General features: G+C 39.4%; 1 protein-coding gene across 2 annotated transcripts in view; it reads left to right on the top strand.

Annotated features, from left to right (window-relative positions):
- Window positions 1-21,406, top strand: part of PTPRR (protein tyrosine phosphatase receptor type R) — a 281,445-nt gene that overhangs the window by 253,645 nt on the left and 6,394 nt on the right. For both annotated transcript variants that reach the window (XM_017946001.3, XM_003919625.5), the window contains 3 exons: window positions 3,388-3,498; window positions 4,833-4,990; window positions 9,103-9,216. In XM_017946001.3, coding sequence (XP_017801490.2) covers window positions 3,388-3,498; window positions 4,833-4,990; window positions 9,103-9,216 — 383 coding nt within the window. The remainder of the gene's footprint in view (window positions 1-3,387; window positions 3,499-4,832; window positions 4,991-9,102; window positions 9,217-21,406) is intronic.

Below are 21,406 nucleotides of genomic sequence, written 5' to 3'. Positions count from 1 at the left end.
CCATTCTATCCCTCTCATGACCCATTCTATCCCTCTCAACCCAAATGAAGCTAAGTGTGAAGATTTTATTTACTTAGAGCCACATTCTGTGTGATGATACAGATCTTTAGCTTATAGAGCAATATCTCTGATACTGAAATATACAGAAGCTAAAAGGAAAATAACTTAAAAATAGATTTTTTTTTCTGGCACCTAAACAACTAGCTAGACCTCCTCCTCAAATAGCCCTCACTTGGTAGGGGCAGAAGGAGAATCAAGGGAAGAAAAAAAGATCATAAAAATGTGAGCTCGTGACCAGGCGCAGTGGCTCACGCCTGTAATCCCAGCACTTTGGAAGGCCGAGGTGTGCAGATCACCTGAGGTCAGGCGTTCAAGACCAGCCTGGCCAACATGGTGAAAACCCCGTCTCTACTAAAAATACAAAAATTAGCCAGGCATGGTGGTGCACACCTGTAATCCCAGCTACTTGGGAGGCTGAGGCAGGAGAATTGCTTGAACCCGGGAGGTGGAGGTTGCAGTAAGCTGACATTGTGCCACTGCACTCCAACCTGAGTGACAGAATGGGACTCCATCACAAAAAAAAAAAAAAAGACAACAAAAAAAACCCCAAAGAATTTGCATTGCTTTGTGTTATATCCTGCTTTTGCTATAAACCACCAATTACAAAGAACTGGTTAATGTCCAGAATCTTTTCAGTCAGAGTTTGATAATAACTTGCTTGCACAAGAGACACGGTCCTCTGGAAACCTATCTTTTTCCTTCCAAATTATGGATTCTTAGAATTAATACATGATTTTACTGAAAGGATAAGCCTAGTTAGCAAAAGAATAGTGATGATTTGGGGGTATATTCTGCTAAATAGCATGCTATTTTGAATTACCTACAATTAGTGTGGTTTCACAGTATTATCTGTAAGACAGCATTTTTCTTCCTTGCCTTTTCTGCCTCTTTTATCTCATTGTTAGCACCACAATAAAGAAACCCTAAAAAGCTGTGCGGGAAAATAATTTGAACGTGAACTTGTACTCTTAGAAATGACTGCATTTGCAGCTCTCCCCCACCTCATATTCAAAAGTACCCACACTTATCTGGTCTCTTTTTCTACTGTCATCTAAATGGGGGAAAAATATATTCAGTGTGTAAAAATAAGCTATTGTATCTCAGAAAGGAGATGGGATGCTAATTAAGGGTTGTTTGAATGAACAAGTCACATTGCATTGTCTACTGGGAGCTGACTGCCAATTGCTTTTTTGGTAACGAGTCAAGAAAAACATTCAAGAGGGCCCTGGCAAGCTTGGGAGAGAAGCGAGCAGCATTTCCATTTATCAAGTAGGTGCAGAAACCTGTTCAAGTATTAAGAGTCAGGGTGCAGGCGGCAAGCTCCTGCCTTGCAGCTTTTCTTAGTGGTTTTAAGAGCCACCTTCCTAAAGAGGGGCCTGCGGCTCAGGTCTGATCGTGGACAATGGGGCACGTACGCCAGACTGCTGGACTACTGAATGAATGCCTCTTTCTTTGTTCAATACCTTTTTCAAGATTCTTTGTCATTCTTCTTGGACTCATCAGGAGGCATGGGTTTTAAGATACACAATAGCTCGGGTCTTACAGCGAAATAATTGATGCTTCATTGAAAGAAACCAGGCAAATTGGTTAGTATGATTACCTTTAACAAAGCGGGAAAATTTTAAACACTTGGCAACTCGTAGATTTCGAGAGAAATGAGTTGCTCTACTTTAAAAAGGCTTCTTCTCTTAATGTTAACATTAAGTCAGTCAGAGTAAGTCTTTTGGTCTGATAGCCTGAGAGTCTTGGGTGGCAGGTAAATAAAGCTGAAACAATTGACTTCATTTGGAAAAAGGGTCAAAAGGTAGAGGATGTAGATGTGTTTTTATTGTAATGGATGAAAGAAACGGATTCTGCTAGGTGAAGTGACTCCCTTCGCTGTGCTAGCTTGTAGAGTAGTGGTACTTAGCATGATAGAGGCCTGGAGGTGTGTTTCTGATACTTTATGTGTCTTTTCCTTTGTTCTGTAATTTTGTGAGTCTTTTGCTGCTCTTTTAAATCTGTAAGTATTTAAATTTTTATCAAGTGTATTCATATGCCTTTGACAAAGATGTGAAGAAACAAGTGTCCTGGGTATTAAAAGGTCCTGATTGAAGGCAACAAATGAAAGAATTTCTTTGTAAATGTGTGTATGGTTGGGAGAAAATAAGTGCTATTTAAACATTTGTAAAATTAACATTGCTTCTAAGAGCACTCAAAATAAAACATCAACATTTGTCATTTTACATTCTTTATCATGAAAATTCATGGTAAAAAACAGTTATTTTGCAGTTGTTCAAAAAGCAAAATAATATGAGATTATACGTATGCTTGAATCTCATTTTGCAATTTTTATTTAATAAGAGTGGCTATAATAATACCAAAATGATATTTAATGCATGAAGATCTAATCACTTTGGGCCAAAAATCTATCACCCAGTAGTTTTAAAATAGCAACAATAATAGTAGCATGTTTTAAGTGCTTATTCTATGCCTGGCTTTATCCTAAGTACTTTCCAGATAACCAATAATAAAGAAACTATAACCAAAGGGGTTAAGTTAAGTATCTTGTTTGTGGATTCACAGGTAATGAATGGTAGAACCAAAATTTGGACCCAGGCTCTGAGTTCAAAGTCTGCACCTTAACCACCATGCTATGTTGCCTTGCTTGCAGTATAATTATTATCACTCTTTTAAAGCTCCTCAGGACGACCTGTTACAAAAATATTTTTAACATAATTTTTGTAAATTAGTTCCATAAAAGTGAAAAAAACTGTTGTTGTCCGGGAAAATATAATACCATAGTTATATTAATGATCATTACATCGGCCTTACATATAAGGGAAACTTGGTTGTATGCCATCTAACATATTAGATATTCTCATTAGACATCAGTTTGTTGAAGCAGGAAAATGTAACTTTACTCAATTATTGTGGGAAAACATTCTTTTTATTTCTAGTCAGCACATGATAAATTCTAATATTTGGATCTTAATTTCTTAATTCTTAAATTTCTTAACTTAGTTCTTAATTAGTTCCTAATTTCTCTGAGGAGTTTTGGGTAATTGGGCCTTTATTTTTTGTATGGAGTCAGCAGTGACAGTGTTTAATAGGCACATATAAAATTGAAACTTTAAAAAAAACTGTTGAGGTATAATTTACATACCATAAAATCTAGCTGTTTAAGATTTAAAATTCAATGGTTTTAGTATATTTACAAAACTATAAAAATTGAAATTTGATATCTTAAAATTAATGATATAAAACTCTTGAGATGCTTGAATGAAAAGTACTCCAAGGCCAATAAAAGCCATTAACATTTGCTGTATTCTCTTTCCCCTCCTCCAGAAATGTGTGCTATACTGGCCAGAAAAGAGAGGGATATATGGGAAAGTTGAGGTTCTGGTTATCAGTGTAAATGAATGTGATAACTACACCATTCGAAACCTTGTCTTAAAGGTAAGATTATACAGCTATAGCCATCTACAAAGTAGATGATGTTGGAGGATTACATTTCTACTTTGAAATTGTTTATCTTAACAAGTACTACAAATGCAATTTAAGCACATTAAATAATGTTAAAATCAAAGAGAAACTATAATCATTCCCTCATGTATTTTTTGTCAACTACTATTAATATGCAGTATAATTAAATCAATGTAAGTAGACATTAAGAAAATTCATTATGTAGGGTGTTGTGATCCTCTAATTTGCATTAATAAAATATCTCTGATTTAACCTTTTGAAAGTTTTTAACTAAAGGCTGTGCTGGAGACTTTACCATGATTTTTTTAGCGTCATTTTGGTCTAAGCAGCTTTAAGTAAGGCCTGGAAGCTGTGAAAGAGAAAATCTGCAGTTGTGGGTGGCAGTGGGAAGCAAGACAAGCCTGAAGTGTGGATGAGATCTTCAGAAGCATGGAGTTACAGTAATTTATAGGGACTTTCCCCAGACGAGATTATGTCATAGGAAAACTATCTTATTTAACTCATGGGCAGCAGATGCTGAAAAATGTTGCCACGGTATTATTTTTGCTTCTGGAGAATAATCACCCAAAAATTTTGATCTTATCTGCAACCTCACTGCTGAGACAGAATCATCACAAAGAGGAAGAAAACAGGGCAGAGCTACAGTGGTGGCTTTTATTGGGAAGTGTGAAATAAGGCATTTACCAAAACCTGTTTTTCAACACATGTTCTGGAGTGCCGGGTTCATGCCGCACCCTCACCCGTGCTGGGTTTCGAGATGATGTGTGTGGGCCCTCGCCCAAAGTGTTTCCAATAGAGGGATCTCATGTAGCTTCTTTATTGCTGTGATTCCTCACTCTATTAAATACTGGAGTTTGGGATGAGTGTAGAAGTATTACCATGACTGATATGAAATTAAGTATTCTATTGATTAATATGTTTATAATAACTTGTCAGGAATGCTCATAGAGCAGGAAATAAAATATATCTCATTCTTTCTCGGCTACATTTTCACTTACCATCTTGTTTATTATAACAAATTATAAATATATGTTTAGCATATGTTACATTTATGATCTATATTATAGCTATAGGTAGAGATATAAATCTCAACAAAGGTAAGACTTTCTCACTTTGTGAACTGAATACTGACAGTAAAGTCTTCTCAAAGTAAAAGGGCACTCTTCAAAAATCTTCTAAATGTTTTTCCCACCTAGAAATAAATTGCCAGCAAGATGGGGGTGATAAAAAGGCATTCAGTATTGTGGTTTGGATGACTTTTAGTTCCACAAGTGAATGAGGCATTTGGTGGCTGTTGCTATTTTCAGCAAGGAAGCCACACCCAACATGTGAAGCATTACTGGTACACCTCATGGCCTGATCACAAGACTCCAGACAGTGCCCAGCCCCTCCTACAGCTCATGCTGGATGTGGAAGAAGACAGACTTGCTTCCCAGGGCCGAGGGCCTGTGGTTGTCCACTGCAGGTAAGATGTGAATGGTCCTTTCTGTCTAAGCAATGGCCCATTCTTTGTAAAGTCATAGAGCAGGTACAAGTGGGTTTTGCTTCCCGGATGTGACTTTGTTGGCAAATTAAATATTTATTGAAACTGGTTAAGTCCCTTATATTTGAGTCTTAATCAAGATTATGCTGACAGAAGTGAGGTCATGCTTTTAGGTCATTTTTGGCAAACAACAATTACACAGTAGGCGAAATACAAGTTCGAAATAAATGGCTCAGTGAACAGGAGACCTTATTCAGCAGTTATCTGCTTTGAAACTTATATTGATTCATTTAGTCTCATCAGTCTTGTACACACTAGGAATTAAGATGCATTCTTTGAAGTTATCAGTGACTTTTTTGTTGTTTCAAATGACAAGTGAACTCTGCTTGGTTTGTATCTTGGTAACATTTATTACTATTTCAAGTTTGGTGAAAACCAGTCAATTATTTTAAGAGTTATCTCCGGAAAAACAGGTTGAAATAAATTTATGAAATGAGAATTGAGCAAATGGTAGTTCACCAAAGGAAAACAAAGTGCTGTTACCAGAACATGGAGCGCTAGAGGCCAGGCCAACAACAGCAGCAGGGTCTGTGCTGGTTCCCGTCCCTAATTTCTAGTTCAAAGCTCTCCTCCTAGAACTGATACCTCCTTCCCCTTGTTTTCCTTTTAATGTAACCAAACTGAAGCGAGTGTTTTTAAAGTAATTTATATGAACAACTATTTATTTATTTATTTATTTTGAGACAGAGTCTCACTCCATTGCCTAGGCTGGAGTGCAGTGGCACGATCTCGGCTCACTGCAACCTCCGCCTCCTGGGCTCAAGTGATTCCCCTGCCTCAGCCTCTGAAGTAGCTGGAATTACAGACGTGCGCCACCATGCCTGGCTAATTTTTGTATTTTTAGTAGAGACGGGGATTTCACCATGCTGGCCAGGCTGGTCTCGAACTCCTGACTTCAAACGTGATCCACCTGCCTTGGCCTCCCAAAGTGCTGGGATTACAAGTGCGAGCTACCAATCCCAGCCAGCCATTTATTCTTCATGCTTTCTCAAAATAATTTGTGTTGCTTTGTTTAACCGCATAGGTCTCTTAAGTCAGCTTTTGATGATATATTTAATAAATATATTATTTTAGAGTATAATTTTAGCCTCCATTTTTGAGATTGTGTGGTTTAATTAAGAGTAAAGTTTAATATGTGTCTGTTTATCCGAAGGTAGATAACACTGGCTTTATCCTAAACTTAACTTGGAGCCAAAAATCAAAAACAAAAAAACAGCCTAACTCACTACGCTTTAGGGCTGGAACTGTCCCCCACCCAAAGTCATTAAACACTCAGGATATCTAAAATGAACTAGTCACTTCCCCTATAAAACCAGCTCCCCTTCTGATTACTATTTCTGAGAATGAGACTATCTTTTTTCCAGTCACTCAGCATCCCATGTTGACAGTTATCTCTGGCCCTTCTTTTAACTCCAACCTCAGTATCTAATCAGTCACTAGATGGGCTTTCCCTTCAAAGCTTCTCCCATAATCACCATTTCCTGTCCAGCCACCATAGTTCAAGCCCTTCTGACCTCATCCATGTATTTTAGAAGTAGCTGGTAAAATGCACACACATACCACACTCCCCCATGCTCTCACCGCCACCATGGCCTACCTGTGCCCTTCTCTGTCTTACCTTACATGGAGTCTCTGCTCAAAGTTTGTCAATGGGCCAGGTGCGGTAGCTCACGCTCGTAATCCCAGCACTTTGGGAGGCCGAGGCCGGCGGATCACTTGAGGTCAGGAGTTCAAGACCAGCCTGGCCGATATGATGAAATCCCCACTCTACTAAAAATACAAAAATTAGCCAGGCGTAGTGGCATGTGCCTGTACTCCCAGCTACTTGGGAGGCGGAGGCAGGAGAATCGCTTGAACTGAGGAGGCAGAGGTTATAGTGAGTCAAGATCCTGCCAGCGTATTTCAGCAACCTGGGCAACAGACCTAGACTCTGTCATAAAAACAAACAACAAAAAAACTAGAGCAAAAGTCCCTAACCTTGAACCTATGCATAAACCGCAGAAGTCAGTGGACTTCTTGAAATTATTTGAACACATTTGAGTATGTAAAGTTATGTGAATTTTTCTGAAGAGTGAAAGCTTACAGTCTTCTTCAAATTCTTATTTTAAAAAAACGGATGAATTTCAAACCTCTTAGACTTCCATATAAGATCGCAGGGTACCTTTCTATCTTTATTTCCCACAGTTCCACTAAAATAACTTCCTCTTCAAGACAAGCTATTTTACTTATTGTTGCAAATCATATTTGCTGTTTCTCATTAATTCTTTCCTTCTTTCGTTATATATCGTTGTCGCACCTAGAATATTCTCCTCAATTATGACAGCCTAAATACCTGCCATTCATGGGGCACAGTTCCAATCCTATTTCTTCAATGAAATGAACTTTCTGTGGAAACTTCAACTAAAAGGGAGCCACTCCTCTGAATTCCTCTGCACTCACGTTTGACAGGAAACAAGTGCCAAATGTGAGAAATAGGTGCTATTTGAGTGCCAAGAGGGGAGCAATTATTTCCAACCATGGAAGCCGAAGAAAACTTCTAAAAACTAGAATAATGCTGAACTGAGCCTTTTGAAATAATCAATGTTGTAGTTTTAAAAGGAGGGAGGGCATTTCTGACCGAGAAAACATTATTAATACAGAAAAATTGGAAAACCAAAAGCTGTTTTGCAAACAATTTATGTAAGTGAAAATCATGGCACGTGGGAAGGAAGACAGCAAAGTACAAAAGGCTTGAAAGTCAGTCACATTCAGATTTTGCAAGGTCATGAATACCATGGTAGGGAGGTTAGACATTATGCTATAATTAATGGAGCCATCTACAGGTTTTGAGTAGGGAATGATATAATTAAGTCCCTATTTCAGAAAGATGAACCTAGCAGCTGTGCGAATTTGTCCAGGAAAAGACTTGAGACTTGGAAACTATAATGAGATCACTGCTAATCATGATAAAAGGAGATGTTGAAAACGTGAGTACAGTCTATAGAAAGGAAAGCATGAATCCCACAGGCTCAGCAGAGATGGAAAGTAGAAGTGGTAACAGGTTGGATGTGGGAGGTGAGAAGGGGAGAGATGTAAAAGATGGTTCCAAGATTTCTAGGCTGGAAAACTTGTGGCTGACTGGTAATGCCATTGAGGGAAAAGATAATTAATTCTGTTTCAGATACATTGAATTTAGACACATTGAACTGAAGCAAGTCCAAAATAGTAAGGAGGAGATGGAATGACAATCTAGAGCTTAGGAAATTTAGGGAGTCTAGATGTAGATTTGAAAGAATCTTTTACATAGAGACTGTTAGCGGTTAAAGCTGCAGACAGAGACAGAGAGAGCACGTGTGCTTGTGAGGTTGATTTTATGGACATATCATCTAAGGCAGTTGAATGTATAAACCCAACAGGACAGGCAGTATTTCTGTTCAATTATTATGTCTATACAAATCTCTTGGAAATATGTGCCTCTAGCTATACCCTCTCCTAAAATGAATCCAGTCTTCAATTGCTCAATTATTCACCAGACTTCTCAACATCAGTATGTCCAAGATCAAACTCCCCTTCCCTGCCTCCTTCAAATTCTCCCCATTCCAGGATGCGCTTTGGCTTCAGGGCATCACCATTCCTTCTCTCCAAGCCTAGTCATCTTTGACTTTTTGCTTTTCTCCGTCTTCAGCTCCAGTCCTCCAGATTCACACTGGTGATGTGTCTAAATCTTCCCCCTCCTTTCTACTGCCTGTATCTTGCCTAAGTGCAGACATTAATTATTTTTTATTTTTTCTAGAACAATTATAATGCCTTTTTACTGTCCCCCCCCACTCATCACTTGCCTCCACCCCTCTCATCCTACTACTTATAATTAAATGTAAAAATATATTTTAAGCACTTAGCACAGGGCCAGGTTTATAATACTCAATACATGAATACTACTTTTAACTGTGGCTTCAGATTTAAAAGTACCCTTGTAAAAGAATGTTTCTTATCTTTGTCATTTTCCTCCACTTTTTAATTTTCTTTTCTTTTCTTTTCTTTTCTTTTCTTTTCAGTGCAGGAATAGGTAGAACGGGGTGTTTTATTGCTACATCCATTGGCTGTCGACAGTTGAAAGAAGAAGGAGTTGTGGATGCACTAAGCATTGTCTGTCAGCTTCGTATGGATAGGTGAGTGTCACAGAGGCTTGCCTTCAGAGCACTGTTGTCATTCACAGCCTGATCTCATCAGCCTGACTTCACACATAAACATCCCAGGCTCCAAGGTCCTGTATCTCTATAGAGATACTTGTAAAATGCTTAAGTATATGCATTATATTAAAAAGCCTTTTTTTCTCTCTTTTTTGAGACAAGGTCTTGATCTGTCACCCAGGCCGGAGTGCAGTGGTGCAATCTCAGCTCCCTGCAGCCTCAAATTCCTGGGCTCAAGCAATCCTTGCACCTCAGCCCCCACATGTAGCTAGGTCTACAGGTGTGTGCCACGCCTGGCTAATTTTTTTAGTTTTTTGTGGAGATGGGGTCTTGTTATATTACTCAGGTTGTTCTTGAACTCTTGACTGCAAGCGACTCTCCCACTTGGGCTTCCCAAAGTGCTGAGATTACAGGCGTGAGCCACCATGCCTGGCCTGAAGTTATTTATTTATTTATTATTTTTCTGAGACAGGATCTCACTTTGTCACCCAAGCTGTAGTGCAGTGGTGTGATTATGGCTCACTACAGCCTAGAATTCCTGGGCTCATGTGGTCCTCCTACCTCATCCCCCTAAGTAGCTGGGACTATAGGCGAGCGCCACCACACATGGCTAATTTTTTTTATAGAGACAAGGTCTCACTGTGTTGCCCAGGTTGGTCTAGAATGGCTGGGCTCAAGGGATCCTCCTTCCCTGGCCTCCCAAAGTGCTGGGATTATAGGTGAGAGCCACTGCACCTGGCCCCCAAAGTTATTTTTTAATGTTTTTATTAAATTGTGATAAAATACACATGGCAAAATTTATCATCCTAACCATTTGTAAGTGGACAATTTATTAGGGTTAAGTACATTCACATTGTTGTACAACCAATCTCTGGAGTTCTTTTCAGGTTGAAAAACTCAGTACCCATTTAAAAAACTCCCCATTCCTCCGTCAGCTCAACTGGTAACTGCCATTCTATTTTCTGTCTCTGTAAGTTTAAACGCTCTAGGCACCTTTTATGTAAGTGGAGTCATACAGTATTTCTCTGTTTGTGGCTGGCTTATTTCACTTAGCATAATATTCTCAAGGTTCATCTATGTTGTAGCATGTGTCAGAATTTCCGTCCTTTTTAAGGCTGAGTAATATTCCATTTTAGGTCACATATTTTGTTTATCCATTCATCCATTGATGAACACTTGAGTTGCGTCCATATTTTGACTATTGTGAATACTGCTGCTATGAACATGGATATGCAAATATCTGTTCAAGACCCTGTTTTCAATTCTTTTGAGTATACACCCAAAAAGTGGGATTGGTGGCTCATATGGAATTCTATTTTTAGTTTTTTGAGGAAACCATCATAGTGTTTTCCGCAGTGGCTGCACCATTTTACATTCCCACCAACAACACACGAGGGTTCCAGTTTCTCCACATCTTCACTGACACTTTATTTTCTGCTTTGCTTTTTTGGATAGTAGCCATCCTTATGAGGGTGAGACGGAAGAGTCATTTTTATAGAGATACGGTTTGATCACCTTTGTTATAACCTCTGTTCATTTTGAGAACAAGATAAACAGGAAACTTCTCTTCTTCCTTGATCCACAACTAAGCCTGCCTGGGTAAATGGACGGTTAAGTTAGTGGTGGAGAAACTGAACAGATGCTGCTTCAGAGAAGGCACAAAACGATAAGCAGCAGGCGTCTCTGCTCAGTAATTCAGTGTACTACAGTGGAACAAGAGTTGTTGGCTAGGTGTGGTGGCTCTCGCCTGTAATGCCAGCACTTTGGCAGGCCGAAGCAGGAGGATCCCTTGAGTTCAGGAGTTTGCGACCAGCCTGAGCAACAAAGTGAGACCCTGTCTCTAAAAACAAACAGCAAACAGCAAATGTTTACTCATCACCTCATATGCCTTAGGCATTGGTCTAGATGCTGCAAATACAGCATTAAACAAGGATTTTCTGCTCTCTGAGAATTTATATGCTAGCAGAAAAAGATAATAAACAAGCAAAATATACCAAGATAATTTCAGACAGAAATAAATGCTGTGAAGTAATAAAACAAAGAGGGACACAGGCATTGAGTCCTTTGAGCTTTAGCCCTATGACCTAGAGTTTTCTAAAAAGATAAAATTATACACTAACCTTTATTTTTTTCCTGGAGACAGCCTCGCTGTGTTGCCCAAGCTGCAGTGCAGTGGCGTGATCATGGCCCACTGTAGCCTCGACCTCCTGGGACTACAAGCGTGTGCCACACTCAGCTGATTTTTGTATTTTTTGTAGAGACGGGATTTTGCCATGTTGCCCAGGCCAGTCTTGAACTCCTGGACTCATACAATCCTCACATCTTGGCCTCCCAAAGTGCTGGGATTGTAGGTATAAGCCACTATGCCAGGCCATATAATTACCTTTCAAGATTTCTTTTCCAACAAATATGCTTTGAGCACTATGTACTATGTCCTGGGATTTCAATAAAAAAGACAAGAAGATTATTCTGAAAAATGAGATAATATACATAAAGCACTTGGAATAGGGTCTGGCACATAGGAAGCCCTCCATAAATGTTTATTATGTTATTATCATCTTTATTATTATTTAAATTATCTGTGAAGTTTCTCTTATCTCTAAAAAAAAAGAAATTCAAATTTCCCTGTCCGGATTAATTTTTCCCTTCCCATCCATAATGTTCTTGCCTCCTTTTAAACAGTAGCCTCTAAGTCTTTGTAAGTGTATCTTCCCTCTTTGTTTTCTACTACGTTTGGTATCTTCCCTCTTTGTTTTCTACTACGTTTATCTGTTTCTTTCTTATTTTCCCTTTCTGTTAGCATGTAAATTCTAGAAGCAGTTCATCATGGCGGTTAACATTCTGGGCTCTGAAAAAAGATTGCCTGCCTGAGTTTACATCCCGGCTTCTACCATTTTTTGGTTGTACGACCTTGAGCAAGTTACTGTTTTTCTCCCTGCCTCCATGAGTTTTCTCATTTGGAAAACTGGAGTAATAGTAGTATATATTTTCTATTGTTATTGTAAGGATGAAAAGGTATGACCTATGTGAAATGCCTGATATGTAATTAGCATTCAATCAAGTTTCCACAGTTGTTATCACTATACATAGCAAGGAAGCTAAACATGTGCCTGTAAACTGGAAATAGTAATATATACCTCACAGGACTTCAGTCACATTTGCATGACATTAGACCTGCAATGTATTTAGTAGAACACTCAGCCTACATTGCTTATCCTGTCTTTACCCCCCAACCCCACTTCCCTCTTACCACACCCCACATGTAACTGCTTCCAAAAATATTTTCTTTTTGTACATAAAAAAGATCAGTTCCAATGATCCCTTCTCCTCTTAAAATTGCTGTCTTAATCTCTTGAAATTCCTTTGCCTTCCATCCCGTGTAGTCCACCTCAGCTGGAATAGGATCCGTTTTCACTTCAAATTTTGGAGCCTGTCTTCTCACAGGAAAGGGGCCCTACCTCTGAGGGGGAGAAGCAGCACTCAGTCAGTCAGAGCTGCTCCCACGTTGACTTTCATCTGTCCCGATCTGTGCTTCTGTAAACAAGGCTGCCACCTGAGACCCCCAAGTCACCTGGGGACTCCAGTTCGTATCATGGAGTCCTGTGTTCTTATTTAATGCCAGAATTCCATGCATGCCAAACACATGTGGATCTAAAGTGACTCAAACCAAGTTGGCCTCCAGCAACACCTGTTCTGATCCTATTTGGAAGAACGTGCTGAAAAACAGGCTTGGTTTGCTCTTTTTCTTGGCTCTTGTTATGTTACCATTAATTCTTGCCTGCTCACCCTCCCATCTCCCACCTCCCCTGCCCGCTTTCGTAGCCTGACCACCTTGGATTCCACTTCCCAGTCACGTTCCCCTTTCAGGTCTAACAAATTGTCCTCTGGTTTTAAATGGAATTACAAATGCATTTTTTTTTAAACCACATCACAATGCCTCCTCTATCTGTTCCTTCCTTCCTAAAGCAAGTGGTCAGAAACTTTAGCCTTGGCCCTCCGTCACCACCAAGGTCTTCCCACAGGTCTTCTCTTTTCACTTCTGATAGGATCTTGAAAACAGATCCAACTTCTCTGCTCTGAAGCCTTTAGGCACCCAACCCCCTTGGGTTTGAATGACTGCCAATATATGCATCAAAATCATTCTGATTTCTTCATCAAGACCCTTTCTGCATTCTTTCTGAGCAGCTGTTTCTGTTGTTTATGAAACAGATCCTCTCCTTGAACCTTCCTTTGAAAGGTCTTTCCTTCACCTCCTTCCTTCACAGGATCAACATATGTTTTCCTTTTCTTGTCTCTTCCTTCTGTTGTAGACTCTTCTAGTTATTATGAAAAGCAAAACAGAAAACCTATCCCTTTCCTTTCACCTCATCTTGCTTCTTTTTCTCCATCATTCTTGCTTCTTGTTCCAGTCCTTCAGCTTTTTCCTATTATACCTCATTTTTAAAATTCCAATTTGTGGCTAACTGCTGCCATTAACCATGTTTTTGGCTCATGCTAGTAAAGGGAAAACTGGTCTCAGCCAATCCAAATGTCTACCCTTATGCATTTGCAGCATATCTTTCTTCATCACTTATTCAAACTTTGTCCACAAATTCTGATTTTCCTGGCTATCCTTACCTTCAGCTCTGAATCTGTCTTCAGAGATTCCAGAATGCACTATTCAACACACAGAAATGTATTTAATCATGGGCTCTTCACCACTGTCTTCAAAGCACATGACTTACTTAATTCCAAAAATAAACCCAAGTGAAGGAAAAGAAGCATCTCTTGGCCTCATTTTTTTTTTAAAGAGGAACCAAAGATTTCGAGATATCAAGTAACTTGTCCGAAGTCAAGTAGCTTGGGAAGTAACAAAATGGACCTACTGGAATCTGGGACATTTACCTGATCTCTAATTATTTCTTTGATTTTTATCAATCTTATAGATAAAAGTAAATAGGCTTTTGGAATATGTTTATTGTAAAACTTCTTGACAAAAACGTATCTCTTTGATAATACTCTGCCAATTTAAATAAATGAGCCCGGGAGTTTGAGGCCACCCTGGGCAACATAGCAAAACTCCACCTCTTAAAAACAAAATGCAATGACAACAGAACACCATAATTTTTAAAACAGTTTTTAGTATAAATGAGAGCTGCTTTATGAATAGATGGAGTGACATTGTCAGCAACTGCCTTAAGAGTACAATTTGAGGGACAAAAAATTGCTGCTTCTTAAAATATCTATCTATGGAGGATGCTAAAATGTATAGCAAATGTCTAAAATACTGCTAGTAAAGAGCTAATCTTGGATGGATTCTTTTAAAAGAATCATCCTTTTCTAAAGTTTATTGAACCTGGGGATGGGAGATGGGGTAACACTTTATGTCTTCTAAGCTATTAACACTTCAATCTAAACGAGGCGATCTGTTCTTTTCAGCGTGGTAGCTGGAGACAGTGTAACTCCCGGCATTAGGAATACATTCAGAACTTGGCTTTTGATGAAGGGAAATTGAAGAGAGGGCTTCAGATGCTGGACATGCCATGGTGAGGTCCTTCGATCAAGGAGACTGTTAGACAAGCTCATGGCTTGTCTTGGGAAAGCAAGAGGCACTAAGACAGAGCCAAAGAGCACCCCAAGGGACACTTTGGGTAGGACCAGCTGTACAATTTGTGAGGCCCAGTATAAAATGAAAATGTGACATCTGTTGATTAAAAAGTATCAAATACTTCAAGACAGTGACAGCAAAGCATTAACCCAAGTGCAGGGTCCTTCTCAGCACAAGTAGGTGAGAGATGTATGACTGCACAGGTCACAATCCCTTGAAGCTAACTCTGTCTTAGGATATTTTTAGAATGGAATGAGTGTTTGTATTAGGTTAGTGCAAAAGTAATTGGGGTTTTTGCTATTACAATGATTTTTGCACCAACACAATAGATGGGCCTGCATCCTGTGTTCTGTGGAACAGGCATCTGAGACCTCTGCTTAGAGTGGTGCTCCTGAATCCTGCATACATTCATTCATTCAACAGGCATCACCAGACATCTGCTACTGAGCATGAATCAGGCACCTGGGTGTAGAAAAATGGGTTTCTTCACCGGCTTTCCCAGTTTCCAAGATTGTCCTTCTCAGGACATAGTTTAATTAACAATTATTTACTGAGAGCCTCCTAAGCCAAACCCTCTTGGTGGTGTTCAGGAGCAAAGTAGGTTCTTGACTAAGTTCGGGACACACACACACATGCACACACACACACACACACGCATGTTTCTTTATTGTCACCCAGGCTGGAGTGCAGTGGCACGATCTCGGCCCACTGCAACCTCCGCCTCCCAGGTTCAAGCGATTATCCTGCCTCAGCCTCCCAAGTTGCTGGGATTACTCCCAGCTAATTTTTTTTATTTTTAGTAGAGGCAGTGTTTCACCATGTTGGCCAGGCTGGTCTCAAACTCCTGACCTCAGGTGATCCGCCCGCCTCAGGCTCCCAAAGTGCTGGGGCTGCAGGCATGAGCCGTGGCACCCAGCCCTACATTGTATTTCTTTGACGTCTTCCCCACTTGGAGATTCACAGTAAGCATTAATGCATTAAAAAAATCTAAAATCTCCCAGTGTAGAAACTCCTTTAATTTTGTTTAAGCATTTTTTCACATTTATTTGACCACAGACGAATTTCCTCAAGAGCCATCTAAATGAGAGGGAAAGAAGTTGTAATAATAAAGGTAAGCTGTTCTTTCAGGAAGCTTTGTGGCGAAGAGAAGACTAGAGATGGGATAGTAATTTAAGCCCGAACCTGGACCACTAAAAAGAGGAAAGGGGCCAGGCACGGTGTCTCAGGCCTGTAGTCCCAGCACTTTGCGGGGCTGAGGCAGGCGGATCACTTGAGGTCAGGAGTTCAAGACCAGCCTGGCCAACATAGTGAAACCCCATCTCTACTAAATACAAAAATTAGCCGGGCATGGTGGTGCACACCTGTAGTCCCAGCTACTCAGAAGACTGAGGCAGGAGAATCGCTGGAACGTGGGAGGCAGAGTTGTGGTGAGCCGACTTCACACCACTGCACTCCAGCCTGGGCGAGAGAGTGAGACTCTGTCTCCAAAAAACAAACGTGATAGGGAAGGAAGGGTGGAGCCAACTAATTAAAAGCAACTAACTAAGTGTAATAAGAGAGAGAAAAGACAGAGCCAATATATCAGAAGGCTGATATTTTGTATTCGGCAGAATACAAGCTTCACAGGCTTTTTTCTATCCTTTTCTACTCTTTTTAACAACCTCCAACCACCATCAATGAAGGCTGCACACTGTGCATCTTATTTTTATAGTCTACCCCTCGTCACTTGTAGCTGCCTTCTCTGAGGAGTCCAGGTATGGCTAACAGCAATGAAAAAGACAAGGCAGTGATTTGGATACTTGAAAATGGGGCTTCTTTCATGACCGATCAGTCAAGAGCTTGAACACTGGATAGGATTAAAATCTTGATTTTCACCACCACCACCCCCAAAATTACAATGCCTGGTCATTGTAATTTAACATGACAAGAACAAGCAATTTCTACTCAAATCACAAATCTGCATTTTAGTAATAAATTCAGATGGTCTGGTTCAGAGACAAATGTGTTATGCTGAATGGATGTTTCCAGTATAACAACAATGACAAAACCATTTGGTGGATTCCTCATTCTCTGGCAAGACATTATTTTTATTGGCCTTGGGACAACTTCTATTAATAGATGCTCAGTTCTCATTGCAGATTCATGAGTCTGTGATTCTCCTTTTACTAATACTTTTGAGCATATTTTGAACTAAAATAAGATTTCTTTTTTTTTCCAAGTAGGAGTTCAAATTCAGTGCAAGGCACCCACGAATGTTTTATTTAGAAGGGCATTAATGGATCATCCCCTCATTTCCACTGCATTGACTTTTAATTAAAAGATGAAGTGGGTGGTATGGCAATTGCAACTGAACACTGTCTGGTAAGACTAGTAAAAGAATGAGATGCCAGACATCTCTGGACCAGATGTCAAGGAGCTTGGTGCCTGGCTCTGCCCCCTAATTTTCTATGTGACCATTTGTCCACTCTAGGCCTCTGTGTCTACCTAGTAAAAGGAGATGTGGGGCATAACAGTGATCTCCAGCCTTTTCTGGTATAAAAGCCAGAAATATCTTACTATCAAGAGTAAGATATCTCATGGACCTCCACTTGACTGTTTTATTTTAATGCTTGCAAGTTAATATTCATTCTGTGACTCACAACAAAGCTTAGGTGGATGTCAGGACTCCTTCAACAAGATGCTTTTCCATCCTGGAATTCAGTGATTGCAGAGTGACCAACTGACTTTCTGAGATCCCTCTCAGCTCTTGCTTTCTTTGAGTCTCTGAAGCTTTGTTTATGTGGAGAACAATGGGAGAGCAGTAATAGTCATAACATTGGCCAAACATCTCCTAGGAAAAGGATGGGTTTTTTAAAAATCTAGCCTCAGGAATATATTGCCCAAAGTTTTCATTCTAAAGGAAGAATTCAAAACCAAAAAAGGGGAAATCTCCAGGCCACATGACCAGTTTTGAAGTTTTTATAAAACACTCTGAACTGAACTTTCAATTTTGCTCAAATTAGATAGACTAAATTCTGGATTTGGGGGGTTCTGCTGTTGTTTTCTGGAGTGGGAGGCCTAAGTGGGTTACACACAAGATGAAGGGAGAGGAAGTTCACATTCTAATCTTGCCTTCAGCAATGACCCCAAACAAGTTGCTATATAAACCAGGAAAAATCGTTTATCTCTGATTATTTTAGTTTAGATTACTTATTATTAATATCTGAATATGATAAGTACAATAAACTGTCTGTTGGCCAGCATTGTTGCAAAAGGGATATTTTGCTCCATCACATTTTCCTATTAACAGGAGATTACCATACGTCTATAGGTCAACAAGTTTTAAAAAGTATAGTTGAAAAAAAGATCCATAATATTAGTACTAAACTGAACACAGTGTAATCATTTTTTATTACTTAGAAAGCCCTTCCATATAATTCTTAAACCTTCTCATCTCAAATATCACTAAATTGTTCTAACTATACCACCTAGTTAAAAATACCAATTGCTATAAAGCTAAACCAACCAGCTTCACTGCATGTAGCTCTTGCTACAAAAGATTCATTTAGGCTTGTGTATGTCAAGGTTCTACAGTTTGAGATAGTGATTGAAGGTCATTTACACCTTTCTCATGAGAGATGCACTGTCTCAGTTTATTACTATAGATGATGTTTATATTTTAACATCAGACAGTGCTTCACATGCACATAGATATTACAGAAGTATGACTAAGGAGCAATTCATGACCATCAGAAGACATCTAAACAGGCAGGAAAGGAACATATTCTATTGCAGACTGACCTCAGATAACTTTTTCCTCATCGTTTTCCTTTTAATCCCATTGGCAACTAGACACTGGAAGAATTTTAAAACAGAACCTGGGAAGTTAAACATGTAAAATAATATCTGATTCCAAGGCCTTTTTTTTCCTCTTTTTTTCTTCCTGAGTAACAGGAAATTTTCTGTCTAATCCTTCTTTTTAAGAGTCAAGGATGGAATTTGTAGTTGCCTGTACATCCTTACCTTAGAGGGCTTAAATTGGAATGACATCCAAAGGCCTCACTTGTGGCTTCCCACACAGGATAAAAAGATGCTTCCAATGTGCGTCATATCATTGTTTAAATGTTTTGATTAGTCACTTCAGTTCGATGATTTTCTTTTCTTTTTTAACTACAGCAATCTCAGAAGAATATATATGCTATCAATTTCCAAGAATAATATATGTCCCCAGCATATTTTTTGTTTCCGAAACCTGGTTATAATAATTTCAAAACTAAAGTTTCCGCTTGTTGGTCTAAGGTTTATCAACTGTAACCTTACATTTATCCATAGTTCTCTGCATTCCCAAATACTCATAAAGATTCCTCTAATTAATGAACTTCAAAGATCTCATTTGAAGATCAGGAATTCAACATTTTGGTTTACTTATTTTAAGGACATTTGGAGATAAAGCCCTAGAAATTGGTGTGGATTTACTTGACATTATAGTTCCTGAGATCATAACAAGAGGTCTACTTTGTAAAACATATTATGCCAACTGAATCTTCCAAGTGGTTGTCAGGACATTTTCCTTCTTCCCAGCTTGGAGTTAATTAAGTGTTAACTTGAGTGTTCAGAAGAAAACAGCTAAATTTCAGGGGGAAAAAATGGAACTCAAAATATGTTAGACTCATCAATTGAATTATTTGATGTGTGCTGATTTTTATGACCTACAGATACTTTAGAACACATCTATTTTGGAGAAGGTGTCTATGTTCAAAATTCCTGGTCAGAATTGGCCAAATTTACGTTGAAGTTCTCCCTCCTTGATATGACATCTGTATAAAGACATGGGAAATCCTCTGTCCAAGGGGCCAGACACACCTTGCAGCTGACCCCGGCTAAGCACAGCAGACAGTAGCCTCACTTGACTCATGCTCAAGCTATCGGAGCTTTACCCAGGAGGCACATTAACGTCCACACCTTTTGTTCTAAATTTACTGTACCAAACTTTACCAAAAGAATTCCAGATTTGAAAATAATAAAAAGCAAAGGAGCATAAGTTTCATTGTTAGCCCAGAAGTGAGTCATCACTGCAGAATTTCTTCTGTCTACTGATTAGACCGGATATGGGCTGGGCGGTACGACAGGAAAGGCTGTTGCTTTCTGTATGTGTGAGTGAATAGTCACAAAAGGTCAAAATTTTAACATGTTAAAAGCCAAATCTCTCTCCTGGGCATCTGGAGGGGTTTTTTTCAAAACACCCTCCCAGTAGCAAAGGGAAAAAAAGACTACATTTTTTTTCCCTTTCTAACCTGAGTTTACCCCCAGCTGACACAGCTACGTGCTGCTCTGCATGGAGACTGAGACGACACTGATCTTTGTGTTTGGCAGGGCTAATGTGATAGGAGATTATCTGACGTTTATAGGAGGGTAGTATATCTGAATCCTCTCTGGCCTGGCCAAACACAGTGTTCATAGTCTGCGGGCACAAAGAAATCCAAGCCACGTGGTTAACACCACTTTTGCAATAAAGGGAATGGCTTTCTTCCACAGCATGGCATGGAGCATCATTAGGATGAACAAATAACTTATCATCCAAACCAAGGTACTTCCAAGAGTGAAAGGTGACCCAATTGATAATGACACCAGGACAACACCAATGAACCACGACTCTTCCAAACATGGTTACTTTAGGTGTCGTATTAACTAAGAAGAAGAAAAATAATACACAGCATTTATTTAGTACTCACTGAAGGGCAGTTACTGTGCCAAGCATTTTATGAATTCTTTCATTTAAACCTTGCAAAACGTGAAGTCTTATTAGATAAATACCTAAATACCTTATTAGCCAGACCAGTGGTTTTCAAACTTCTTTGTGAACAGTGGAAAACATTTTGCAGGCAGAATCTTCCACAGAACACCAACACAGAAAACTAATAAAAACACAACTTCCCTGGTCAAAGCTGGGATTGGCATCTGGCCCTAATGACCCGTTCCTCCTCCTCTGCCCTGCCCAGGGTCCTCAGGCACCTTTGTAGAACCCTGGGCTTCTGGGGATTCTGTGAATAGCCTGCAGCTAGATATTGATATGCTCTGATTCATTTAATCCTCACAACCCGATGACGTTTGTCATTTATGTCGTTTTACAAGTGAGAAAAGCCAGGTTGGGAAGGACTAAAGGACTTGTCTAAAATCATTTAGCTAAGTAAGTTAAAAAACAAGGATTCAAACCTGAATCTGTCAGACTCCAAGCCTACTATTTTCCACCACATCATCTGCCTCCACTATGCCTGTCTTCTAGGCTGGTCAATATTTAGAAGGATATTTGGATCTTAATGGGCAAACTAATGTCCTCTGCCAGATTTGCTCTTGGTTCTCCAAGGTCTTTGAGGGCCTCCCTCCAGAGCCTCCTAACCAGTCCTGTTTGACCAGATGGTACCAAAGAGTAACAATAACAATAATAATGGTTGACATTTATGGTATTGATATGTGCTTGGCTGTGTGCTAAACATGTTAAATGTAAAGTAGGAACTATTGTTTTTATTGTCACATCATTTGCAGATGAGAAAACTGAGCACTGCAGAGGTTATGTAGTGGGGTAAAATATCTAGTAAGTGGTGG

The sequence above is a fragment of the Papio anubis genome, chromosome 9 (genome assembly GCF_008728515.1).
Source record: "Papio anubis isolate 15944 chromosome 9, Panubis1.0, whole genome shotgun sequence".
Lineage (NCBI taxonomy): Eukaryota > Metazoa > Chordata > Mammalia > Primates > Cercopithecidae > Papio > Papio anubis.
Note: the sequence above shows the minus strand (reverse complement) of the source record. Positions and strands in the feature narration are given on the sequence as shown.